Source organism: Schistocerca cancellata, chromosome 7 (assembly GCF_023864275.1).
Source record: "Schistocerca cancellata isolate TAMUIC-IGC-003103 chromosome 7, iqSchCanc2.1, whole genome shotgun sequence".
Taxonomy (NCBI): Eukaryota; Metazoa; Arthropoda; class Insecta; order Orthoptera; family Acrididae; genus Schistocerca; species Schistocerca cancellata.
In genome coordinates this window covers 279,499,987-279,525,035 of record NC_064632.1, presented here as the reverse complement: position 1 = coordinate 279,525,035, position 25,049 = coordinate 279,499,987, and the positions used below count along the sequence as shown (strand labels likewise).

At 39.1% G+C, this 25,049-nt stretch overlaps 1 protein-coding gene across 1 annotated transcript; it reads right to left on the bottom strand.

The window, feature by feature from the left end:
• Positions 1 to 3,849: 3,849 nt before the first annotated feature.
• On the bottom strand, positions 3,850 to 5,239 carry LOC126092219 (tubulin-specific chaperone C). The gene has a single exon (XM_049907713.1). The coding sequence runs from the start codon at positions 4,965 to 4,967 to the stop codon at positions 3,951 to 3,953; it is 1,017 nt and encodes a 338-aa protein (XP_049763670.1). The 5' UTR covers positions 4,968 to 5,239; the 3' UTR covers positions 3,850 to 3,950.
• Between the last annotated feature and the right edge of the window lie 19,810 nt (positions 5,240 to 25,049).

Sequence of the window (25,049 nt, the reverse complement as noted above, 5' to 3'; positions counted from 1 at the left end):
GTGGCAATGACAAACACAACAAATCTGATGTACGAATTATATCTATTCACCAGAATTGACACACAGACTCTCACATATCCCCACACCTAAAGAAATGGGGTGCTAGGAGGAGTGCAATGGTTAAAGCAATTAAAGAGTGTTTTCCAAACAATCCAATATCATACTAAAGAGATGGAATTGCCCACTAAAAACAGTGCCAGACTACATTTGAAGAGTGGAAATGAAAATGTTCCATGTGCCACTTTTTCTCAAAACACATTTTCATTGCTATTGTCTTCTTGGTACTCTGTTACACGTCTTTGGGCATGATCCAGGTACCAAGGCATGGAAAAGGTTCTTTAAAACATACATCAGTAGACGGAGCATGATATTTCTGCTAAGCTGTTCTTCCCTTTTGGGTTCTAATATTTAAAAGATATAAAAAGTGGTTTTTGTTGCCTACAGTTCTAATAATTTAAAAAACTAATGCTCGTATTTTCACAAATAAGACACAAAGCCTCAGTATTAGCGGCATTTGAAACAAATGCCTTTCCTCCTGTTATTTCGTCGAAAATAGACATTTCTGAGACTGTAGCTGAGTACAAAATATAAGTTGACTCATGCAATGAAGGAAACACCAATCATCCACTCTTAACAATGCTATTTACACCAATAACACTGTCACTGGTTTCAAACTAACAGGTTCATTTTCAGAGAGTTGTTCACGTTTATATTACATTTCCAGAATGAAACAACGGAAAATCCAGGATGGAATGTAACAACATTATGAAAAGGGAACTTGCTGCTCACCATATAGCAGAGACGCTGAGTCGCAGATAGGCAGAACAAAAAGACTGCCACAAACATCATTCGTCAAAAATAGATATCTCTCTCTCTCTCTCTCTCACACACACACACACACACACACACACACACACACACACGAGTGCGCGCGCGCGCACAAATGCAACTCACACACACATGAACAAACTCTTACACACGACACATGAATGGCCAGCTGTCTGAAGATGAACCTGCCAGTTCTATACGTAGTTGGTCTTTTTCCAAAGCTGTTTCACAGAGGAAGACTGCACTGTAGTTCTTTCTCTAGATTGTCACACAGATGAAAAAATGGTAGCTATCGAAATACATAACAGAGGGATAGGAAAACAACAGAAATCGCTCAAAACAGAAAAGACCTCAGGAGCTGATGGGATACCAGTTCGATTTTACACAGAGAACGCGAAGGAACTTGCCCCCCTTCTTGCAGCGGTGTACTGTAGGTCTCTAGAATAGCGTAGCGTTCCAAAGGATTGGAAAAGGGCACAGGTCATCCCCGTTTTCAAGAAGGGACGTCGAACAGATGTGCAGAACTATAGACGTATAGCGCTAATGTCTATCAGCTGTAGAATTTTGGAACACTTATTTGTTTGAGTATAATGACTTTTCTGGAGACTAGAAATTTACTCTGTAGGAATCAGCATGGGTTTAGAAAGAGACGATCATGTGAAACCCAGCTCGCGCAATTCGTCCACAAGACTCAGAGGGCCATAGACACGGGTTCACAGGTAGATGCCGTGTTTCTTGACTTCTGCAAGGCATTCGATACAGTTTCCCACAGTGGTTTAATGAACAAAGTAAGAGCATATGGACTATGAGACCAATTGTGTGATTGGATTGAAGAGTTCCTAGATAACAGAACGCAGCATGTCATTCTCAATGGAGAGAAGTCTTCCGAAGTAAGAGCGATTTCTGGTGTGCCGCAGGGGAGTGTCGTGGGACCGTTGCTATTCACAATATACATAAATGACCTTGTGGATGACATCGGAAATTCAGTGAGGCTTTTTGCGGATGATGCTGTGGTATATCTAGAGGTTGTAACAAAGGAAAATTGTACTGAAATGCAGGAGGATCTGCAGTGAATTGACGCATGGTGCAGGGAATGGCAATTGAATCTCAATGTAGACAAGTTTAATGTGCTGCGAATACATAGAAAGAAAGATCCCTTATCATTTAGCTACAATAGAGCAGGTCAGCAACTGGAAGCAGTTAAATCCATAAATTATCTGGGAGTACGCATTAGGAGCGATTTAAAATGGAATGATCATATAAAGTTTATCGTTGGTAAAGCAGATGCCAGACTGAGATTCATTGGAAGAATCCTAAGGAAATGCAATCCAAAAACAAAGGAAGTAGGTTACAGTACGCTTGTCCGCCCACTGCTTGAATGCTGCTCAGCAGTGTGGGATCCGTACCAGATAGGGTTGATAGAAGAGATAGAGAAGATCCAACAGAGAGCAGCGCGCTTCATTACAGGATCATTTAGTAATCGCGAAAGCGTTACGGAAATGATAGATAAACTCCAGTGGAAGTCTCTGCAGGAGAGACGCCTAGTAGCTCGGTACGGGCTTTTGTTGAAGTCTTGAGAACATACCTTCGCCGAGGAGTCAAGCAATATATTGCTACCTCCTACGTATATCTCGAGAAGAGACCATGAGGATAAAATCAGAGAGATTAGAGCCCACACAGAGGCATACCAACAATCCTTCTTTCCACGAACTATACGAGACTGGAATAGAAGGGAGAACCGATAAAAGTACTCGAGGTACCCTCTGCCACATACCGTCAGGTGGCTTGCAGATTATGGATGTAGATGTAGACTGAACACACTGAGGTTTTATTCTCAAGAAGTCTTTGAGCCAGTCTCATATTTGGGAACCTATTCTGTATGCTAGGATGTTCATTAACAGTCTGTAGTGGTTTCTGGAAATCTAGGAATATGAAATCTGCCTGTTGTGTTTCATCCATAGCTTTCAGGAGATCATGTGAGAAAAGAATTTCTCATGCCATGTCCACGTAACACCCTTTATCCTCTGTCCACACCCATAAACTAGATGCTAAGGAGCCACCCCTACCCCCCACCCTTTTTATCACCAAATACCACCCTTGGGTGAAACAACTTCACAATATCCTCTGCTAGGTCTTTTACCACTTATATCTGGAAATGAAGAACATACTACCCATACTGTATGAGGTATCTCAGTCCATTCATTCTCCACGCCTACTGCCAAACACTCTTGATGCCTGGGTCATAACCCTTGCAGACATAGGTGCGAGACCTGTCCAGTGTACTCACCCATAGTATGTATCTATCTACCACTTGCCTCCCCCTATACACTGAGACATTTTCTCCACTCATTACACTGTTTATGGCCGTAATTACTGAAAGATCTCTTTTCTTACACATTATTTTTTAAAAAAATGACACAATTAAACACTCTGCAATGGCAAAACAAACTGTTTCAAAAAGGATACTTTCAAATGACTATAATTGGTCCATGTATTAGCAGCCCATGTTTTATAAAAATGGCACGAGTTTCACCTGAGAATAAGCCACAGTCTTTTACAAAGAAAATATTCCTATCTACTTTATTTGGAAAAGCCTTTTCTTTGTAAATATTAAGCCACTTCATAATAGTGAAACATGCATTCATCACTGAGAATATTTGAGAATTGTAAGGAAGGTGGATGGGGTTTGATACTAAAACTATTACATCACAAACAGCACAGTAGTTTCATGCTATAGTAATTTTCCAAAGAATTGCCTTTTTATGCACTAATGTACGTCATTTTTTGGTACATACAATCCAAAACTGAAAATGTTTTGAAAATATTACCAATAGGTTATAGAAGCTCAATTTAAATTCTTCAAAATGTGCAAATGGTTATAACAAACATGAAACACAGAAAAAAATAAGCACAGGAAAACAAATTAAATGTTATTACACTGTTCCCCAAAAATAATTTTTTGATACACTGCTGTGCACTGGGTCTACATTTAGTGTTACACCTTTCCATAGAAATAATCACTTCTTGAGCAAATTCATTTTAATGAAAATAATTACATAGCTTTTTATTAAATGAACATCCCATCTCAAAATTAAACGCTTCACAAGTAACTTTTTAAAAAATTACATCCAATCAATATTCCATTCATTTTCTTTCATAATACACCAGTTTGGTGATGCTTTATCACTTGCCAGCCAATTGAAATCATCAACCATATCCCAGTTGTTTCTATTTACATCTAAACCTGCTAACTGGAAATGATGCACCATATTTTCATATTTTAAATTATAGGGAGCAAACCTGACATGCGTAGTATCTTCTATAATAGTTCGACTTGTAACGTGGAGATAAAAGTCACTGTGTGTTGTGCTGTGAACTCTTAACTGTTGACATGCCAAAACAAATGTGCAGTCTGAACAATTTTCAATAAAAACTGATGTTGTTACAGGACCGGTTATTATTTTGCAGTTGCTCAAGCCAGCAATATACAATGTATTAGGAGCTCCAGGTAGTCTCACAGTACAGCTATTAAGGTTAGAAAGAACAACATCCTTTTTATATATTTTTTCGTGAGGAAGAGAAAGAATTTCAGCAGTTCTGCCAGAGAAACCACAATTGTTCTCCTTACTGTTCTGAAGCAGCTTGTGGACAGGTGAAGAATGGGAATCTACAGTGTCTTCTATTTTTTCATTGAATATTACATCTTTCTTATTAGGCACCTTTCGAATTTTGAAACCAAATTTTTTCTTTGGTAGTAACTGCTGCTCTAGTTGCTGACACCTTTGCTGCAAAGTCAGAATTGCTTCTTGAGCTTTCCGGATATCATAAACACGAAGAAACATTGTTGATGAAGATAAAAAATGCTGCAGGGTCTGCACATTCTTTCCAATCCTATCAAAATGATTTGGCAATTGAGTTTTTTCTATAAGTCCTTCTGCTGCTGCGGTTAAAGCATTCTCAATCTCCTTTTGTTTTTCTGCAAATGTATCAAAAAAGTAACTGAGCTCTTCACCAGTTGATCTTTGTTCCTTTTCTTCCCTTTTTTGTTCAAGCAGTTGCTGCCTTTCTGCTTCTCTACGCATTAGTTTTTCCTTTACAAGATCACGGTTGTCCTCTACTGCAATTTTATCCATTTCCATTTAAATATACCTAATAGTCAACAATACAACCAGGAAATACTTCACTCACAAAAGCAACACTGTCCACTACGAAGCTGAGACCTGCTACAATAACTACCTCAATATTCGTTATTTGTCACCAGAAACATATTCCTTCTTTTTTGTTTCAACTTCTTCTTTGGTCTTTCGGTAAATAGGTGTAGAATCTTGAGCTGCACCACGCAAAACGTTAAGCATTTCTTGCTTCTTTCGCAGCACATCTGACTGGTAAGCAGGATCAGATCGTCTCAATTTCTGGAAGAAAAATTTACTTTCAGAAAATAGGCATTTTGATTTGAAAAATAAAATTGTTATTCAAGAAATAAACTTGAAGTGTTATCAAACAGTTTCAATTACTTTTTGAAATGAAGGAGGAGATTAGTGTTTAACGTCCCGTCGACAACGAGGTCATTAGAGACGGAGCGCAAGCTCGAGTGAGGGAAGGATGTGGAAGGAAATCGGCCATGCCCTTTCAAAGGAACCATCCCGGCATTTGTCTGAAGCGATTTAGGGAAATCACAGAAAACCTAAATCAGGATGGCCGGAGACGGGATTGAATCGTCGTCCTCCCAAATGCGAGTCCAGTGTGCTAACCACTGCGCCACCTCGCTCGGTTTTTGAAATGAACAAATACGTAATAATCCTTATATAAGTGTGTATTATTCTGACTCACAAAATACAATGATGAAATAAGTGATGCAAGTGCAGCCCACTCAGGTAGGATTTTCAAACAATCACATTAAATTCAAAACAATTTAAATATTCCAGCACTCTAGCAAAATTAAGCAAGTACTTTAAACAGTCTTCTTAAGCCTCAGTTCTATTTTTACAGACATTAAAATATGGGTTGCGTTTTCAGTTTTAAGTGTGTATCAGGAGACCTGGAATATCACATCCTGAAGGGAAGTCTCTCAGCCATTTTGTGTCTCTGTAATTTTATAGTGTTCCATTTCAACTACTGCCAACAAGACATTATAAGTAGATGAATTTTGACTGGTAAAAGAAAAAACTTATAAAAAACAAAAAAAAAAAAAGAGCATAGCAGAAGAAAATGCACACCAATGCAGTTAAACATATAGAGAATGGTGTTAATATAACAACAATTGCCTTTCTTTTGGAATTTGTGGATCCTTTCTCTGGAGCAAAATGCAAGCAAGGAGAAGAGAGAAAAAAACATACAAACAGAGAGGAAAGAGGGAAAAGGAACTTACACCACAACATGAGAAACACAAAGAATGCAAGAAGGTACTCCAAACGCTTCACCTGACATCATTAATGTACCTTCCTTCAGCAAACATTTATTGAGCGTCCAGATCAGGGGCACCAATGGCCTTGCTGCAATGGTAACACCGGTTCCTATCAGCTCACTGAAGTTAAGCGTTATTGGTCACGGCTAGTACTCAGATGGGTGACTGACTGAGTATCTGAGTGCTGTTGGCAAGAGGGGTGCACTCATCCTCACGAGGCTGAGCTACTGAACTGAGAAGTAGTGGCTCTTGCCACGAAAACTGAAAAATGGCAGGAAGAGCAGTATGCTGACCACATGTCCCTCCATATACGCTTATTGGCCGAGGATGACACGGTGGTCAGACGGTACTGTTGGGCCTTCTGAGGGCTGTTTGGATGGAGAGAGTTCGATCAAAGGGTATGTGTCAACAGCTCGGGTGAAGTTCTCTATGAGAGAGAAGAGTAGACAGACATGTTTTGTAACTACGAATTGAAATAATTTTCCCTGAAAGAATATAACCACAGACCATGGAAAATATGAAAAATGGGATAATATTCATAAGGTATTCCCCATAAAATAAAATAATCTTTCTGGCAGGTGATGTACAGCCAAAACCACCATATGACCTTTTTAGTAAATGTAATTGGCCTCCTCCTTGCATCACATTCTTTGATTATATCAACTAAACATGTTAGTACCTTCCATTCAAACCTAAATCTCTAGCTATCTTACAAATCTCTCTGCCATCATGTTCTTTCATAAGAATATGGAAATAATTACAAATAATCAGCCGAGCAACTAAAATAATGCTACATCTGCTTTTGACACACACTATTAGATTAAAGTTATGAGAGACAGTATGTCAACATACAAGTGGCCCTGCTCAGTGAGCAACAGATTGTGATTACTGTTCCCCACTCACCTGAGTTTCTGATCACATGATGGGTGTGGCTGATTGTCAACAGCTTCAGTCACTGCTTTAAAAGTGCTCTAAGAGTCATCCTTCATTCTTTACCTCCCATGCCTTGTCCCTCTAGTCTACTGTCTCCCACACGCACACTGTTTGGACACAAACTCTTAGCTCAGTACTACCCAGGACTGTAGCAACTGAATTAAGTTCGCCACCAGTGTTTCAACTACCTCTCATCGTACCTTACAATGAGTTACCTCCTGCCCATTATCTTCCCCACCCCTCGCACAGAGGTATTCCACTGCCCACCAAACCCTACACAGTATCCTTGTCTATCATTACTCCACCCCTGGTACCAACCCCTTGCCTCATGGCTCTTTGCCTGCAACAGACCCAAATGCAAGACCTGTCCCATACAGCCTCCCACTATCACTTTCACCTGTACCGTCACAGCCATCTCCTATCCCATCGAGGACAGGGCACATGTAAAAGCAGCCACGCAATCTACAAACTAAGCTGCAATGAGTGTGCTACTTTCTACGTGGGCATGAAAACTAACAAGCTGTCTGTTTGCAAGAGTACCACCAACAAACTGTGGCAGCAGCACTACACTCTTCTTCATTCACCAACACACCTACCAGTTTTTCACCTTCTCTCTGTCTCTCCTATTCCCTGTCCTATCTCTGGTAGTCCTAACCTGTCCGCACCATGTCCCTGCTCACTCCCACAGCAGCACACCTTTCTCATTCCCTTCCCTGTTATCCCTCTCCCTCCCTGCCCCATCCCACCTCATTACCCTCACCACCCACCCTAGATTGTTTACTGTAAGATTAAGTGTGCACTGGTTCACAGATGAAAATTCATGAAATATTTCATGAACGGTTTCCACATTCCAGTATTCCTGCAAAATGTAGTGTTCAGAAACAGATGATAAAAGAATGATCCAGTGGCAAAACATCATTCTAAGGATAACTGTAAGCTTCCAGTTCATATTCTAAGCAGTTGCAAATATTTTATAAGAAACTTATTGCCAGCTTGAAAAGATGTGTTATGTGATTTTATTAACAGAACAGGTGTTAAATATACATCTTCTCATTCTTTACTTAAAACCTTACTGTGTTTCTTGTGTTCAGGCGTTCCATCTGGATGGTTATTAACAGGTGCAAACATCACTAAAATAAATGCCTGTATCTAGTTCACCTGTAGCTGACTTATAGCTCTAGGCGGAAAAAATGAGTTAGCGTAAATCAGTCATTTCCATTACTTGCATCTAACACAATTTCCAGCCACACTGCACTATGACCACACTTAAACCCCCACCAACACATGCATCAGCAGCAGTAAATTTTCACATTATAAATTTAATGTAGCGATTCAAAATCTGTGACATGATTACGGCTCTAATCTAGAGTTTCTGCATTAATTTCCTTTAAAATTAGATTCAAGAAAGAAGATGCCTTCAAAAGGGTGGTGGTGTTCTGAAACTGTTTTAACCACTCAACGAGCCCTCCTTTATAATTAATTTGAGTTTGCCCCAATTTCAGAGTGGAGTGTCCACAGCATTATCTCCATTAGCAGTAGCTTCAGGTTTGCTGTAAATACCTGCACTGGTTTCTTGAAGTTCTTATGGTCTATAACCCCTTCAGTAATTTCATTTTTTTCTGTTCCAAAACATGAAAAGTCAAGTGACAACTGCTAAATGCATGTAACAATAGTATATTTTATTTAAAGGTGTGGGCCAACTTAAATATTGGGGGCTATAGACAACATTTTGTCTACCACACAGACAGAATGCTTAGCAACATCAAAAGCACTAGGCTCTGTTCATTGTAAGAATAAACCTGATGTAAGAAAACACAAAGCATATGTAAACTGGTGGTGTTATGCTCTTGGAAGTAGGTCCTACTTTATGCATTAGATATCTTATTACTAAGTTATGTAAAGTGAAACTTTAAGATATTCTACTGTATTAACAGCCACAAACATTTTCCTTAATCATGCTTTAGTTATATGGTTTTTATTTCAAAAATCGTATACTGTCACAGTCTCTGCACTGCTGTGCTCTGATAGTCACACTGTTAATACGCAGTATGAAAATGGCTAAGGCTTCTTCTGCTCCGTAGTGAATAATGTTTGTGGAATACAGTTAAAAAGTGCTGAGAAATAAGTTCTTAATGTTTTTCATAAATTTAAAAGGGGGGGGGGGGGGATCGACTTTGAAGTTTTCCAAGGGGCTGTATTTGATATGGTTGAGATACAAATATGCACTGGATGTATAGTGGAATCAGTAGCATAGTAGATCATTAAACTGGTGCAGCCGACTGCTAGTTTAAGCCAAGCCTTAGTCATTTGCCCCCCCTCCCCTCCCCCCACATTCAATTTGAAATAGCTTCATCTCGTAATTGTAAAATTTGTTATCATTTTTTGTGAATAATGCATGTTTTCTTGTTTCTAATTACATACTGTTTTAGTTTCAAATATAAATTCTTAAGTATCGATATCTTAAGAAAGATTGTTAATAAAGGTTGCTGAAATTCAGAAAATATAACAAATTAATTTTTAGAACAAAAATGAGGAACCAAAAAACTATTTGGGCCATGTCCATTGTTTTATACCACAGATGTAGTCTCACACGAACTAGAGTGGTAAGTGAAAAAAAAAAAAAAAAAAAAAAAACCAACAACAACAACATACATTTTAACAGCACCTAGAACACTATACAAAAGCAGCATTTTTACATTTCCCACTTTACCATTACAATATGAATCCTACAGAACTGACCTGGAGCCAAGTTAAGGGATTTATCACACGAAATAACAAGGTTGTTAGGGTGCTGAATATACTGGAACTATTGCACACAGCTTTCTCACATATCACTGCCGAACACTGGCGGGATATAGAATGGCACAGCATAAAAGAAGACGAGAAAATGCGGTGCCTGGGTGGCTTCACGGATTCCGTTGATCAACTCGTTATCAATGTAGCAGATGACAGTTCCAGAGCTGAAATGTATGTCACGGATTTGGATAAGGAAGGAGCTAAGAGATTACCAGACGATGAGTGTAACTGATACCTTCAGTGGCTTCAGTATTCAACAATATGGTGAAATCCCTGCTGTATGCTTTTGCATCAAGAAAAAGTACCTGTGTTTAAGTTAGGAATTTTCGCAACTCTTGTTTGTAATTGGAATACTATGTTACATGAGAACATTTGAGCATTTTATGCTTTCCGTCTGATCACCTACAAAGTATGGGGTAGTGCTGGAGTATTGCTGAATATTATTTAATCCTCTTTAAAAATTAAATGACATTCAAAGCTATATTGTTTCTCTGCTTGTCTCTATGTCTGAACTGCAACTGCTCACATCACTACAGGTTAGTTGGACCAGCTGGCTGGACAGTGCTGTCCAAGTTAAATGCAACGATATAGCTGTTGTCCCACTTTATCACTCAGTCTATGTGCCTGTACCATACATAAAAATATCCTTATGATTGAACTTGACTGTACTGGACACTGCTTGGCTTCCGCTCCACACGAAATGAAATCCAATGAGATTCCAGCAAACACTGAAGAACACACTATGTAATGTTTACGTCAGGTTTATTTTTATGGTGTGCAGAGTATGGACACAATTAGCACACCACGTATAGTTCACGTAGATTTACGTGTCTCTGTATCCAACTGAAATGGACGGATCATGTAAATTTATGTTTTTTGTTCTGCATGTGTTTTCTGTGACTTGTTGCTCAAGCCAGTAACTAAATTTAACAAAAGGTTAGATATGAATTGGAGGGTTTGGTGCAGTGAATTGCAGTATGAACTTAATTTTATTTTTCATTTCACTGCCAAAAATCAGTACCACGAAACTGCCAGTACTGTAGTTGCAGCCATCTACATCTACACTCTGAAAACCACCGTCAGGTGCATGGCAGAGAGTATGTCCTATTGTACCAGTTATTAGTGTTTCTTCCTGTTTGGTTCACATATGGAGTGTGAGAAGAATGATTGTTTGAAGGCCTCAGTGCGTGCAGTAATTATTCTAATCTTATCTTCACGATCCCTATGTGAGCGATATGTAGGAGGTTGTAGTATTTGCCTATAGTTATCATTTAAAGCCGGTTCTTGAAACTTTAACAGACTTCTCAGGATAGTTTAGTCTCTTCAAGAGCCTTCCAGTTCAGTTCCTTCAGTGTATCTGGACACTCTCCCGCAGATTAAACAAACCTGTGACCATTCCTGCTGCCCCTTTCTGTATACATTAAGTATCCCCCATAGTTCTATTTGGTATGGGTCCCACACACTTGAGCAATATTCTAGAACCAGTCACGAGTTATTTGAAAGCATTCTCCTTTGTAGACTGATTGCAGTTCCCCAGTCTTCTACCACTAAACCGAAGTCTACCATATACTTTACCCACAACTGAACCTATGTGATCACTACATTTCATTTACCTACAAAGTGTTTAACCCAGGTATTTGTGTGGGTTGGCCAATTCCAACAGTGAGTCACTGAGATTACAGTCATACGATACTACATTTTTTTCCCCCTTCATTCTGTGAAGTACAAAATTTTACATTTCTTAACATTTACAGCAAGTTGCCAATCTCTGCACCACCTAGAAATCTTATCAAGATCTGACTGCATATTTATGCAGCTTCTTTCAGATAGTACTTCCATAGAGATAATCTCATCATCTCCAACAAGCATGATTTTACTATTAATATTGTCTGTAAGGTCATTAATATACAACATGAATAACAAGGGTCCCAACACACTCCCCTGGGACATACCCAAAGTTACTTCTAGATCTGACAACGACACTCCATCTAAGATAACAGGCTGTGTCCTTCCTACCGAAGCGTCTTCACTCCAGCGATAAATTTTACTAGACACCCCATACGATCATACCTTTGACAGTAAGCATAGGTGCGGTACCAAGTCAAATACTTTTTGGAATTGAAGAAGTACTGCATCTACCTGGTTTCTTGATCGAAGGCATTCAGTATGTCATGCGTGAGTTCGAAATCCATGCTGGTTGGCATTGAGAAGGTCATTCTTTCCAAGATACCTCATTATGTTTGAGCTTAGAATATGTTCTAAGATTCTACAATAGATCGATGTCAAGGATATTGGATGATAGTTTTGTGGATTACTTTTACTACACTTTATGTAGACCGGTGTGACCTGTGCCTTTTTCCAAAAACTGGGCACAGTTTTTTTTGTTCGAGAGACCTACGATATATTATAGTTAGAAGAGGGGGCTAACTCAGTAGCCTATTCAGTATAGAATCTTACGGAGATTCCATTAGGGCATAGAGTTTTGTTCAATTTTAATGATTTTAGCTGTTTCCAAACACCACCGATGCTAATACTTATTTCATTCATCTTTTCGGTGTTACGAGGATTAAATTGGAGCAGTTAAGCATTTCAGCTTTTGCTCTGCTATCCTCAATTTCAGTTCCTGCCTCATTTGCTAGTGGCTGGACATTAACTTTCGTGCCACTAACAGCCATTATATGACCAGAATTTCTTTGGGTTTTGTGAAAGATCACTTGACAAAATTCTGCTATGGTAGTCATTGAAGCACTCATGCATTTCTCTGACAGCCAATTGTTTCACTTAGCATCTCTATCTATAGCCCTACACTTTGTTTTACACCTGTTGTGCACTAATCTGTCTTTTTAGAAGTTTCTTTACAGTGACTGTATATCATGGAGTTTCCCTACCATTATCAACTGTTCCACTGGGTACATATCTACCCATGCAAGATCAACTATTCTTTTAAACTTGAGCCACAGCTCCTCTATACGCTCCTACCCTGTGCTGAAAGTTTCAAGTTCCTCACTGAAATATGACACTACCGATTTTTTATCTCGTTTACTGAACACAGATATCTTTCTGATTGTTTTAGTTGTCCTTCATACTGTGGTAATCATTGTTGCCACAACCACATCATGGTCACTGATATCAGTTTCGATGTGGACATCCTCAAACAGATCAGGTCTATTTGTTGCCATTAGATCCATTTACATAATGAGTGAGGTTCTTAACTACCTGTTGTGGAGAGTTTTCAGCGAATGCATCACAGGATGTCTTATCATGCCCACCACTATTGAAACTGTAATTTTTCCAATTAACTGTTTGATGATTAAAGTCTCCACCAATGATTACAGTATGAATGGGGAACTTACGTACGAGTGAACTGAGGTTTTCTGTAAAGTTTCCGATTACATCAGGAGATCAGTCTGGTGTGCGATAGAATAATCCAATAATCTTTTTTATTCTCAACCCTAATACTGACTATTGCCCAAACACTCTCACATGCAGCATTTGAATTTGTTGTCTACTACGACAAATATACCACCTTCATTTCGCATTTGCCTATCCTTTTGATATACCGTATTTACTCGAATCTAAGCCGCACCTGAAAAATGAGACTCGAAATAAAGGAAAAAAAATTCCCGAATCTAAGCTGCACCGGAAATTTGAGACTCGAAATTCAAGGGGACAGAAAAGTTTTAGGCCGCACCTCCAAATCGAAACAAAGTTGGTCCATTGTAATATGAGGCACAATTTAGGTCGAATGAATGACGATACAGCTGCAGTAGTTTGGTTCGAGTCGTAAGCTTAGCAGTTAAGCTTTGCCAGGTAGCCATTGCTATGCATCAGGCGCTCCGTCCGTATTTATACGGGTACCCTTCCTTTTTCACGTGCATCGTCTGGTTTGAATAGATTGCTTATTTTGCTTTGATCTGATAAGTGCTGTTTTCTTTGTTATAGGTGTTTGCGTCACTCTAAACTGAAAATGCATTACTGTACTGTGTCACGCATTGTTTGTCGCCTTCTGATAGTGCGTGTTTACGGCCTGTCGCTGCTCGTGGCATGGCATGCTTTCGTGCGCGCTACCGCCGCTTACAATTAAAAAAAAAAAAAAAAAAAAAAAAAAAAGAGAGTAATCGTCTCATTGGCGAAACAATGGCAAGAGACTGCTATTTGTTGTTACTTACACTGCTGCTTTCTTCGATAATGATGAACAAGAACCAAATAATAGACTGCGTATGATAGAACATGTTCTGAACGAGAGTTAGGCGAAAATGTTTCTACGTTTGAAAATCTTTGCGGCCGCTTCTTTAGTACATCAAATTCTGCCCAGAAATTAGAGTCATCTTAGAATTAAAAATCTAGTCAGTTGCCTTGCTTCATTTCTGACCTTATGGTGAAGAGAATACTGCATGTGATTCACATTTCATCAGGTTCCTATTAGCAACCATCTCTTCTCAGAGGTAGGAAAAAATTCAGAAAGTAGAGTTGGCCATATTGACAAACATCCCAAACAGTCTTGCATGTCGGATTTTCGTAGTACATTGAAATCCTGCTACATTCGAAGATGAACAATACGGAATTTGTATTTACTTCGTTGGATAATATATGAAAATGCAGTGGTCGAAACTCGGGGCGGAGGAAAAAAGCTCGTCTTCCACTTTTTTTTTTATGACGCGGAGGTTTTGGCGCCAGTATTTATCTTTGTGCCTACAAAGCATGCCTGTGTACCGCTACATACATTCGACAGCGGAAGTTAGTTGTGGCGGCACCCACCAACATTTTTCAGAACTTCCACTTGCTTTGCACTCGATTCTAAGCCGCAGGCGGCTTTTTGGATTACAAAAACTGGAAAAAAGTGCAGCTTAGATTCGAGTAAATACAGTACACTTAAATTTTCCCCAATAATCCTACTGTTATCAATTTCAGGTTTCAACTAGCTTTCTCTTCCTCGAATTATGTGGGCTTCACTGGTTTTCATGAAAACTTCAAACTCTGACACAAATGCTTCGGAAGTTTATCATTAGGATTTTAATACTCTCGCCTGTGGGGATCATTTCTTTTGATCTTCCACTGATATTTCTGGGTTTCCTACAGCTATCATTATCTGGATTGGATGGAAAGTTACATAATCTAAAAAAACCTTGTGTGCACCCCATACATAGTCGGCTACCTGATTAGCAGCCTCTGATGGGTAGTGCAAACCTGACCTATTTAGGGGAACCCTACAGTTCTCAACCCTATGGCACAAGTCCAGGAAGTCACACCCTAGCTTGTCACAGAACCTTTGAAGTCTCTGGTTCAGACCTTCCACTCTACTCAGAACCAAAGGGACATAATCAGTTCCTGGGACAGTACTGCAAATTGCAAGCTTCGTTGAAACTCTATGCACAGGGCTGGTCTTCTCAACCTTCTCTGCTAGTTGCTGGAATAACCCAAGAAATGACCTTGGATCCCTCGCAACTGGCATCATTTGTTCCAACGTATGGTAGTATAGCATGAAAGCAGCTGACGGAAAGTGAGATTCTTGCTGAACTGTTTGTGTGCAATTGTTCTGACGTTCTAAGTGATTCAGATGATGTTACTGATAGTGGTAGTGGACGTGAAGAAGAAAACAACATAGCTATAATCAACCAAGGTGAGATAATTGTGAACGATTTAGATGAAGAAGCTTCTAGCAGTAAAAGTTGGCTGAAGAAGGACAAGATCATTATTTTAGAAACAGACGAATTCCAGGTGTAAAAACCCTTCCCAGTAAAATCAACAGCTTGTAGCCACTGTGGAATTATTACTAGGCAATGAATTGTTTAATCAGATACTGACACAATCAAACTTTTATTACAAACAAAACACAAATCATTATAAAGTATCTCCCAAATCTACCAAATTTACAAATATCACCACTGTTGAAATGAAAAAAATTCTGGGCACGATTATTTTGACGGGGCAAATAAAGATTATCTGGACTATTTGTCAACGGATCCTCTAACAGACATTGATTTTTGGCAAGCTAATGAGCAGAAATTGATTTGAACAGATATGGAAATCTGTGGTATTTCAATGACAGTTCCTTACAGATGAGTCAGGAAAACAGACTCTACAAAACTGAACATGTGCTGTTTGTATTCTGGGATAATGCGGAAAACCAATAAAAGGTCAAAGAAAGTAATGTTCCTAAAAGAAGTTGCAAGAGACCGGATAAGTGATCAAGTTGTTGCAGCAACTGAGGAGGAAACAAGCAATTCGACCTACAAAATGAGCACCTGCTAAGGATCCACCCACTCGATAGTCAGGCAACATGAAAGAACATACTATTCGGACTACTGTGGGAAGTGGAAAAAAAGAAATATCCAGCATGACCTTGCAGAGTTTGCGCAGCCCATCATAAAACAAGTGAAACAAGATACTACTGCCAGTTTTGTGAAGTACTGTTACACAAAGGTGTGTGTTTCCTGACGTATCATACCTTTCAAGAATATGAAAACATCATAAAAACATGTCTGCCAAGTTTCATCAGCATCAGACACCAGTATGTGGAGCTACATTCAAATGAAGTTACCAACTTACCCTGTTATGTCTGAGCTTGATGATCCTCCCACTGTTGACGAATTAAAACCCGCACTTAAAAGTCTAAAGCTAGGCAAGAGTACAGGCCGTGATAACTTACCAGCAGAAATCATCAAACTTGACTGCGTTTTGCCAATATTGTATCAAATCCTACTGCAGTGCTGGGAAGAAGGCACAGTACCTCAAGACATGCGAGATGCAAATATAGTAACAATCTATAAGGGAAAAGGCGACAGAGGTAATTGTAACTATAGAGGAATCTCTCTCTTGAGCATTGCTGGAAAGGCGTATGCAAGGATTATCCTGAAGAGACTGGAAACCTTGGCTGCTCGGATCTACCCTGAGTCCCAGTGTGGATTTCGAACTGGCAGATCCACAAGTGACATGATTTTAACCTTGTGCCAACTACAAGAGAAGTGCTGCAAACACAGAGTGCCATTATATGTGGCTTTTGTTGACCTCAACAAAGCCTTTGACACTGTCAGTAGGGAGGGACTCTACAGCATATTGGAAAAAAATTGGATGTCCCCCAACTTTGCTGTCTTTAATAAGATCTTTCCACGACAATATGCGTGGCTCTGTAATCTTTGATGGCAGTACATCTAAACCATTCAGTATGAACTGTGGCATAAGACAAGGCTGTGTGTTGGCACCTACACTTTTTGGAATTTTCTTCTCGGGTCTACTCCAAGTGGCTTTCGAGAATTGCAATGTTCGGGTACATCTGCATACTAGGAAAGAGGGAAGGCTTTTCAATATCAGTCTTCTGAAGAGTAAGACAAAGTGCTATGAGATAGTTGCTCATGAACTACTGTATGCTGATGCTGCTGCAATTGTTGCAAACTCCGCAGAAGAGCTAGTATCAAGAGTTAGTCACGCATGCCACCTATTCTTGATGAGTGTAAACAACAGTAAGACCGTAATTATGGTTCAGGGTGCTAACACAAAGCTGAAAATCACACTAGATGGCACTACTCTGCAAGTCTTAGATAACTTCTGCTGTCTTGGATCTACTATAGAATCAAACATGTCCGTTGACATGGAAATTGATGCTCGCATTGGAAGAGCTGCAACAACTTTTGGCAAACTCTCTACACGTGTTTGGAAAAACAACAAACTCTCTTTGACAACCAAAATTCTTGTATATCAAACTTGTGTCCTCGGCATCCTTTTGTATGTATCGGTAACTTGGACTACCTATGCCAAACAAGAACATTGCCTTAATGCTTTCCACATGCGGCGCCTGAGATCCATCCTCGGAGTAACGTGGAAGGACCGAGTGACCAACGAAGCAGTGCTATCTAAAACTAACTGCAACAGTATTTCAGCTATCTTGAAGCAGAGACGACGCCACTGGCTGGGACACGTCCACTGTATGGATCCTGACAGATTACCAACGTGAGGTGATGCTTGGAGAGATCTCTATAGACAAAAGACCTGTAGGACATCCTGTATTGAGGATCAAGGACTCCTGTAAACGAGATATGTAGAGCTTTGGAATCGACACAAACAGATGGGAGGCACGGGCTAGTATGAGACCAGAGTGGCGTGATGATATATCATCTGGAACGTCGAAGCATGATGAAGGCTTGTTAGACAGATTAAGGCAGAAAAAGCTTTGCAATGCTACCACTGCTCCTGCCTCAGCAGCCAGATACACTTGTGACAAATGTGGCAAGAGGTGCCGTGCTGCCATTGGCTTGACAAGTCATATGAAAAAAATGCAACCCATAAACACACAGACACTGCAACAATCATTTACCAAGATGTCGTGGCCAATATATTCAAATAAGAAAGTCGTACTTATTTTGCACGTCTCAAAAAAAATCATTGGGAACTACAACAATAACTGTGGCATGGCAGCCAGTACGCAATGTGTCAAGGCATCTACATCCAGAATGGAGTATGTTTACTGTTTCCAGTCATTGTTTATTCCATGAAACATTGTTTTATTTTTCTCCGCTAGACAGCCAATCCACTATGAGGAAACCGAAAGGCACGCGTTTAAGCTCACGCAGGCTGGCGTGAGGTCTGGAACAGGACAGGGAAATGAGACTAGCAAAAATAATACGTAGCTGCTGGAATACTTAACTTTAATCCATAATTGGTGAACATCGCTCTTGACGGTACATGTTTTACAGCATCAATAGTAACTGGTAATGGTGCCTTGCTAGGTCGTAGCAAATGATGTAGCTGAAGGCTATGCTAACTATCGTCTCGGCAAATGAGAGCGTAATTTGTCAGTGAACCATCGCTAGCAAAGTCGGCTGTACAACTGGGGCAAGTGCTCGGAAGACTCTCTAGACCTGCCGTGTGGCGGCACTCTGTCTGTAATCACTGATAGTGGCGACACGCGGGTCCGACGTATACTAACGGACCGCGGCCGATTTAAAGGCTACCACCTAGCAAGTGTGGTTCTGGCGGTGACACCACAAGAAGCACCAAAGCTTACTCCAAAGTCACAACACAAACAAGCCATATTAGCCCATATCAGTCTACCCAATAGAGCTTTAAACTTTTGAAACACATTATGGTAATAGACAGTGACTGGTAACAGTAAACTTTTTCTTTCACTCGAGAATGCAGGTATTTTAATTGTGTCCAGTGTTATTGATGTTGCTCAGCATTCCGACCATGTGATACGGAAAATGTTGGTTACCTATAGCCCGCAAACATTTACGAAGACAATACACTATTCTTATATGAATTTAGCAGTTGTGACTACCTTTGTTATTTTCTCAAATAGGAAAACAAATACTCAAGTTGTTATAGACTACAAGAACTCACAGGAATGAGCAATGGTATTAAAAGCAAACATCATTCGAACACTGATATTTATAAATCACATACCATTGACAAAAATTAAGACTTCTTTCCGCACAACAAACATCAAACTTATCAGACCTAATAAAATTTCCAAACACACAAACAAAAAAGAACAATCACTCACTGAAAACACTTTCACAACCCCCATTACTGCACCAACTACCTAAACTCAAAACAATGTTAGCACGATGACAACCAAAACTCAAATGAACCTAATATCACAAGTAAAACTCGGCACGTCCACATCCACCACCAAAGGGCACCATCAAACAACAACACGACATCTACAAACACAACCAACTCAAAAACTCCGTGTGGTATGACGGCACACACCACACCATTACGTCATGGGTCAAAGTATATGAGTGGAATCTGGCACTTCCGTTGACCTAAATTACTCACACTGGCGTTTTATGTGATATCACATAAAATATGTGACTACACATGTAAAAAGTTGCACTTCATAACAAGAATAAATTTCCGAAATGGCCTGCACCTAAACAGGAAGGGGAAAGATAAGTTAGCTTCTCTATTAGCAGATTCTGTAAAGGGGGGCACAGTCACACAAGGGATGATCCCTGTGGTTAATGGGAGCAGGCAGACAGGTTTTTACATTAAAGCCGAAGTCCAGACAGACAACAATCAAGAAAAATAGAATAGAAGTAGGTTCACGTATAGTAAATACGGATAAAGCTAAGTGTAGTAATCGTTTACTTCTTAAAAATACCAGGAGAATAAAAAATAAAGCAGATGAGCTGTTAGTGTGTTAGATCTCAAAAATAAGAATGAGATTGATATACTTTGTCTGTCTGAATACCATGTAACTGTGGGGATGGAAAGTGTTAGTATAAATGGGTATAATTTAGCACCTTACACTTGCAGATGTAGCATGGGTAAAGGAGGAGTTTCTATTTACACAAAACAAGGGTAAGAAGTTATTAATGTGTGGTGATTTCAATGTAAACTTTCTAAGCAATTCTGATTTTTTAAAAAACCCACCACTAAACTACCACTGAAGAGGCCATGAAGGCACAACGGTATCGACCGGCCGCAGTGTCATCCTCAGCTCATAGGCGTCACTGGATGCGGACATGGAGGGGCATGTGGTCAGCACACTGCTCTCCTCGCCGTCTGTCAGTTTCCGAGACCAGAGCAGCTACTTCTCAATCAAGTAGATCCTCAGCTTGCCTCACAATGGTTGAGTGCACCCACTTGCCAACATCGCTCAGCAGACCGGATGGTCACCAATCCGAGTGCTAGGCCAGCCCGACAGCACTTAACTTCGGTGATCTGATGGGAACCAGTGTTACCACTGCAGTAAGGCAGTTGGCAAGAAAAGTGAACTAGAAGTGTTATTAATGACATATAACTTAGAATCAGTTATCAATTTCCCTACACATATAGCTCACGACAGTGGCACTCTAATAGATAATGCATTTGTGCAGCAAGAGGATTTACTCTGACACAGGCTTTCCCTGTGATAAATGAATTATCAGACCATGTTCCACAACTGATCAACTTAAAAAACTTAGCAGGGTGTGGATTTCAGAAACCATTAAGTAAAAGTGTAAGGCTGTTCAACCCAGTATCCATAGAGTACTTCAGAGAGAGTTTAAAACTGTTAATTGGGGAGATGTAAATAAGGAGCCAAATGCCAATGATAAATGCAACATATTTCTTGATAAATTTACATCCCTTTTTTGAACACTGTTGCCCCCAAAAAATTACTAAATGTAACAACAAACAGTTTTCAAAGAAAGCTTGGATTACTACAGGTATTAAAGTGTCGTCAGAAAGTGAAAGAAAATTGTATGAGGTAGCAAGAATTAGTAAAGACCCAAAAATAATTTTACGCTATAAAACTTATTGTAACATACTGAGAAAAGTTGTCAGAAAAAAACCCATGTATATTAGAGATTAAATTAATAACCTGGGCAATAAAATCAGTATGGAATGTTGTTAAAAGGGAGACAGGAAATAGAACCACTGGGGTAGGTAGTATTACTATTAAAGATAACGAGATCTTCTTAACCAACAGTACAAAAGTAGCTAATGTATTTACAACCATTTCTTAAGTGTAGGTGAAAAAAATTGTGAGAATGGTTCAAAACAAAAAGCCAAGCAGTACATGGAAGAGTCAGTTTTCAGAAATCCTAGTCTGATTAATTTTCATCCAACAACCTCTTGTGAAATAAGCTAAATCATGAAATCTTTGAAAAATAAATGTTCTATTGGAGTAGATAATATCTCTAATAAGATATTAAAACAATGTGGAGCAGTTACCACTATGTTCTAAGTCACATATGTAATGCATCACTAACTCAAGGTATTTTCCCAGACAGGTTAAAATATGTCATTGTCAAGCCTATCTATAAAAAAGGGGACACCACAGATGTCAATAATTACTGGCCAGTGTCCTTACTTACAGGATTTTCAAAAATAGTCAAGAAAGTAATGTACTCATGAGTGGTTAGCCAACTCGACAGTAATGGGATACTTAGTAAATCACAGTTAAGATTTCAAAAATGCTGTTCCACTGAGACAGGAATATACAATTTCACTGCGAACATAATAGAGTATTTAAATAGTAAAATGTCATCAATAGGAATTTTTTGTGACTTATCGAAAGCATTTGATGGTGTCAACCATTACATTATGTTACAGAAATTACAATTCTACAGTATAAGTGGAACAGCACATGAGTGGCTTAACTCATATCTAAAGAACAGGAAGCAAAAAGTTTCTTTATATGGTTTAAGTGATTTAAGGAAGTCTTCCACTTCATCTAACTGGGGTGCAATTACATCAGGTGTTTCACAGGGTTCGATCATGGGTCCCCATCTATTTTTGATATGTGAATGACCTCCCTTCTCATCTGAAACAAGAAGCTAAACTGACAGTGTTTGCTGATGATACAAGCATCATTATTAATCCAGTAAAAGAAACTCCAATAGAAAGTTCCTGGCAGATTAAAACTGTGTGCCCGACCGAGACTTGAACTCGGGACCTTTGCCTTTTGCGGGCAAGTGCTCTGCCAGGAAGTTTCATATCAGTGCACACTCCGCTGCAGAGTGAAAATCTCATTCTGGAAACATCCCCCAGGCTGTGGCTAAGCCATGTCTCCGCAATATCCTTTCTTTCAGGAGTGCTAGTTCTGCAAGGTTCGCAGGAGAGCTTCTGCAAAGTTTGGAAGGTAGGAGACGAGGTACTGGCAGAAGTAAAGCTGTGGGTACCGGGCGTGAGTCATGCTTCGGTAGCTCAGATGGTAGAGCACTTGCCCGCGAAAGGCAAAGGTCCCGAGTTCGAGTCTTGGTCGGGCACACAGTTTTAATCTGCCAGGAAGTTTCATATCAGCGCACACTCCGCTGCAGAGTGAAAATCTCATTCTTGAAACACCAATAGAAAATTACGCAAATAATGTCTTTGGAAAAGATATTGACTGGGTTGCTTGCTCTGAACTTTGAAAAAACACAGCAGATCCAACTTTCTATTGCAAGGAGTACAGTTCTTTCAATAAATTGAACACATCAACAGAAGTCAGTAGCCAGGATAGAGCATACTTAGTTTTTGGGTGTACATATAGATGAAAATCTTAATTGGAAAATTCATACTTTGGATCTCCTAAAGTGACTAGGTCAGCAATTTTTGCAATCTGAATAATTGCTAATTTTGAGAATACGGAAATTAGCAAGCTAATGTACTTTGCACACTTTCACTCTCCGATGTCGTATAGAATAATATTTTGGGCAAAAAGTATTCACTGCTCAAAAGAAAGTGGTTAGAATAATGTGTGGGGCTCATAGTTGCACATCTTGTAGGCACCTGTTTAAAAGGTTAGGAATTCTTACAACAGCCTCACAGTACATTTACTCAGGAAAAAAAAAAAAAATGTTAACAACATAGACCAGTTTAAAAATAATAGTGACATTCAGGATTATAATACCAGAAGAAAGGACGACTTACACTAACCTCTACTTAGCATACCTTTGGCACTGAAAGGGGTAAAATATGCTGTTGTAAAACTTTTTGATAAATTACCAAATGAAATAAAATGTTTGACAGATGGCAGCAACAGTTTTAAAAATAAACTGAAACCATATCTCCTTGACTACTCATCCTACACCATTGATGAACTCTTGAATGGGAATAAATAAATTTATAGGTATAATATTTGCATTTTGTGCTATTTAAAAGAATTGCGTAAGTAATACAAATTTAAAGTTTACAAAAAAGTAAAAAAAGGAGAAAGAGAAAGAGAGAACCTTGTTCATGTGTGCATTTCTTATGCACTTGACATGTACCACAACATAATGTTTGGTTACTGTGACATTGATCAATGAAACACGTAACTAACTCACTAACTGCATCATACTCAAGGGAAAAAGTAGAGAGCAAAAACACAGTCACTGACAATGGAGGCATTAAACAGTGGAGAATCATACTAAAGACAAATGAGGCATTGCACAACTTGCAAACTGTCATTAATACAATTATTTCATTAGTAGGTACAATGAAAGAAAGACAGCACACCACATTCTTCACACACATATAAGCCAACTTACGTTAGAAAGCATATTTCACTTCACAGTTGAATGACACCTTATTATCTGGTATTTTCAATAATTGTACCTATTCCTACAGAACTCCCCATCCGTCTGATCACTGACATTAAGTCTAACAATTTCCTCTCTTCACTCTGACCTCTAAAAAGCCTCGAAGAGGCTGTTGTCAGTTTTGATGATGAGCCTGAACTTAGCTTTTCGCATTTTGAAAAGGGGGAAAAACACTATGAGGAGCCCAGTGAACAAGAAAGATTATGTAATTGGCTAAACATCCTATTAGTTTTGTTTAGAGCAATATCCTTTTTCCAAATTTCAATTAATGTGTTGAGTCATTTGCTGCAACTAGTTTAGGGCAAATGAGCATTCAACCTACATTGATTTATTATGATGATTTAATATCAATGTACAGTTACTTTGTTTCACCTCAAATTTCTTTCTGTGTTCCTTTTTTAGTAGCCATCCCATCCTAGTCTCTTACGATCATTGTTAACCTAATAAAAAAATATATAAAAAACTAAATGAGCTTGCTTCTACATGACCAAGGCAGAGGTTTATTAGTGGTTTTCTGAGTACATAGGAAATAGAAATTTTGTCCCAAACAAAAACTATTAAAGTATACAGACAAGTAAAAATACAGTGAAACTGAGAGCTAATGTTAAATGGTAACTAAAAGATGGAAATGGTATGGAGCATAGTCACTGTATCAAAAATGTGATGCTACTATTGATGGAAATGCTGTTGACAGCTGGCTGATGATAAAGCCTGACATATAAAAAAAGTATCACAGTGCTGCAGGTTAACAGCATACACTGAAATAAATGTAGTTCCCACTTACATCAAAAACAGAAAAGCATTTAGATGTATCCAAATTTCATGCATAGGATCAAACTTAAAAGATTTACCCATTGCTTACATATGTTGCAAGCAATGACAGGAATTTATTTTTTAGGATGGACACACGTAAACACACAACTGAACCACTCTATGTCATTACTGCAACTTCTAACGATTTGTGAAAAATATCAAAAAACCCAGCACACATGCATGGGCATGCTCAAAACTCACCTCTCACCTTTTCAAGTTCTGTATTATTTGACGATGTCACTTTCATTAAAGTATAACCTAAAGCTCCGAAGCTCAGCATATAAATA

Bases quoted from the DNA above. Each gene is read 5' to 3' on its own strand.
- LOC126092219 (XM_049907713.1), bottom strand. From the start codon at position 4,967: ATGGAAATGGATAAAATTGCAGTAGAGGACAACCGTGATCTTGTAAAG.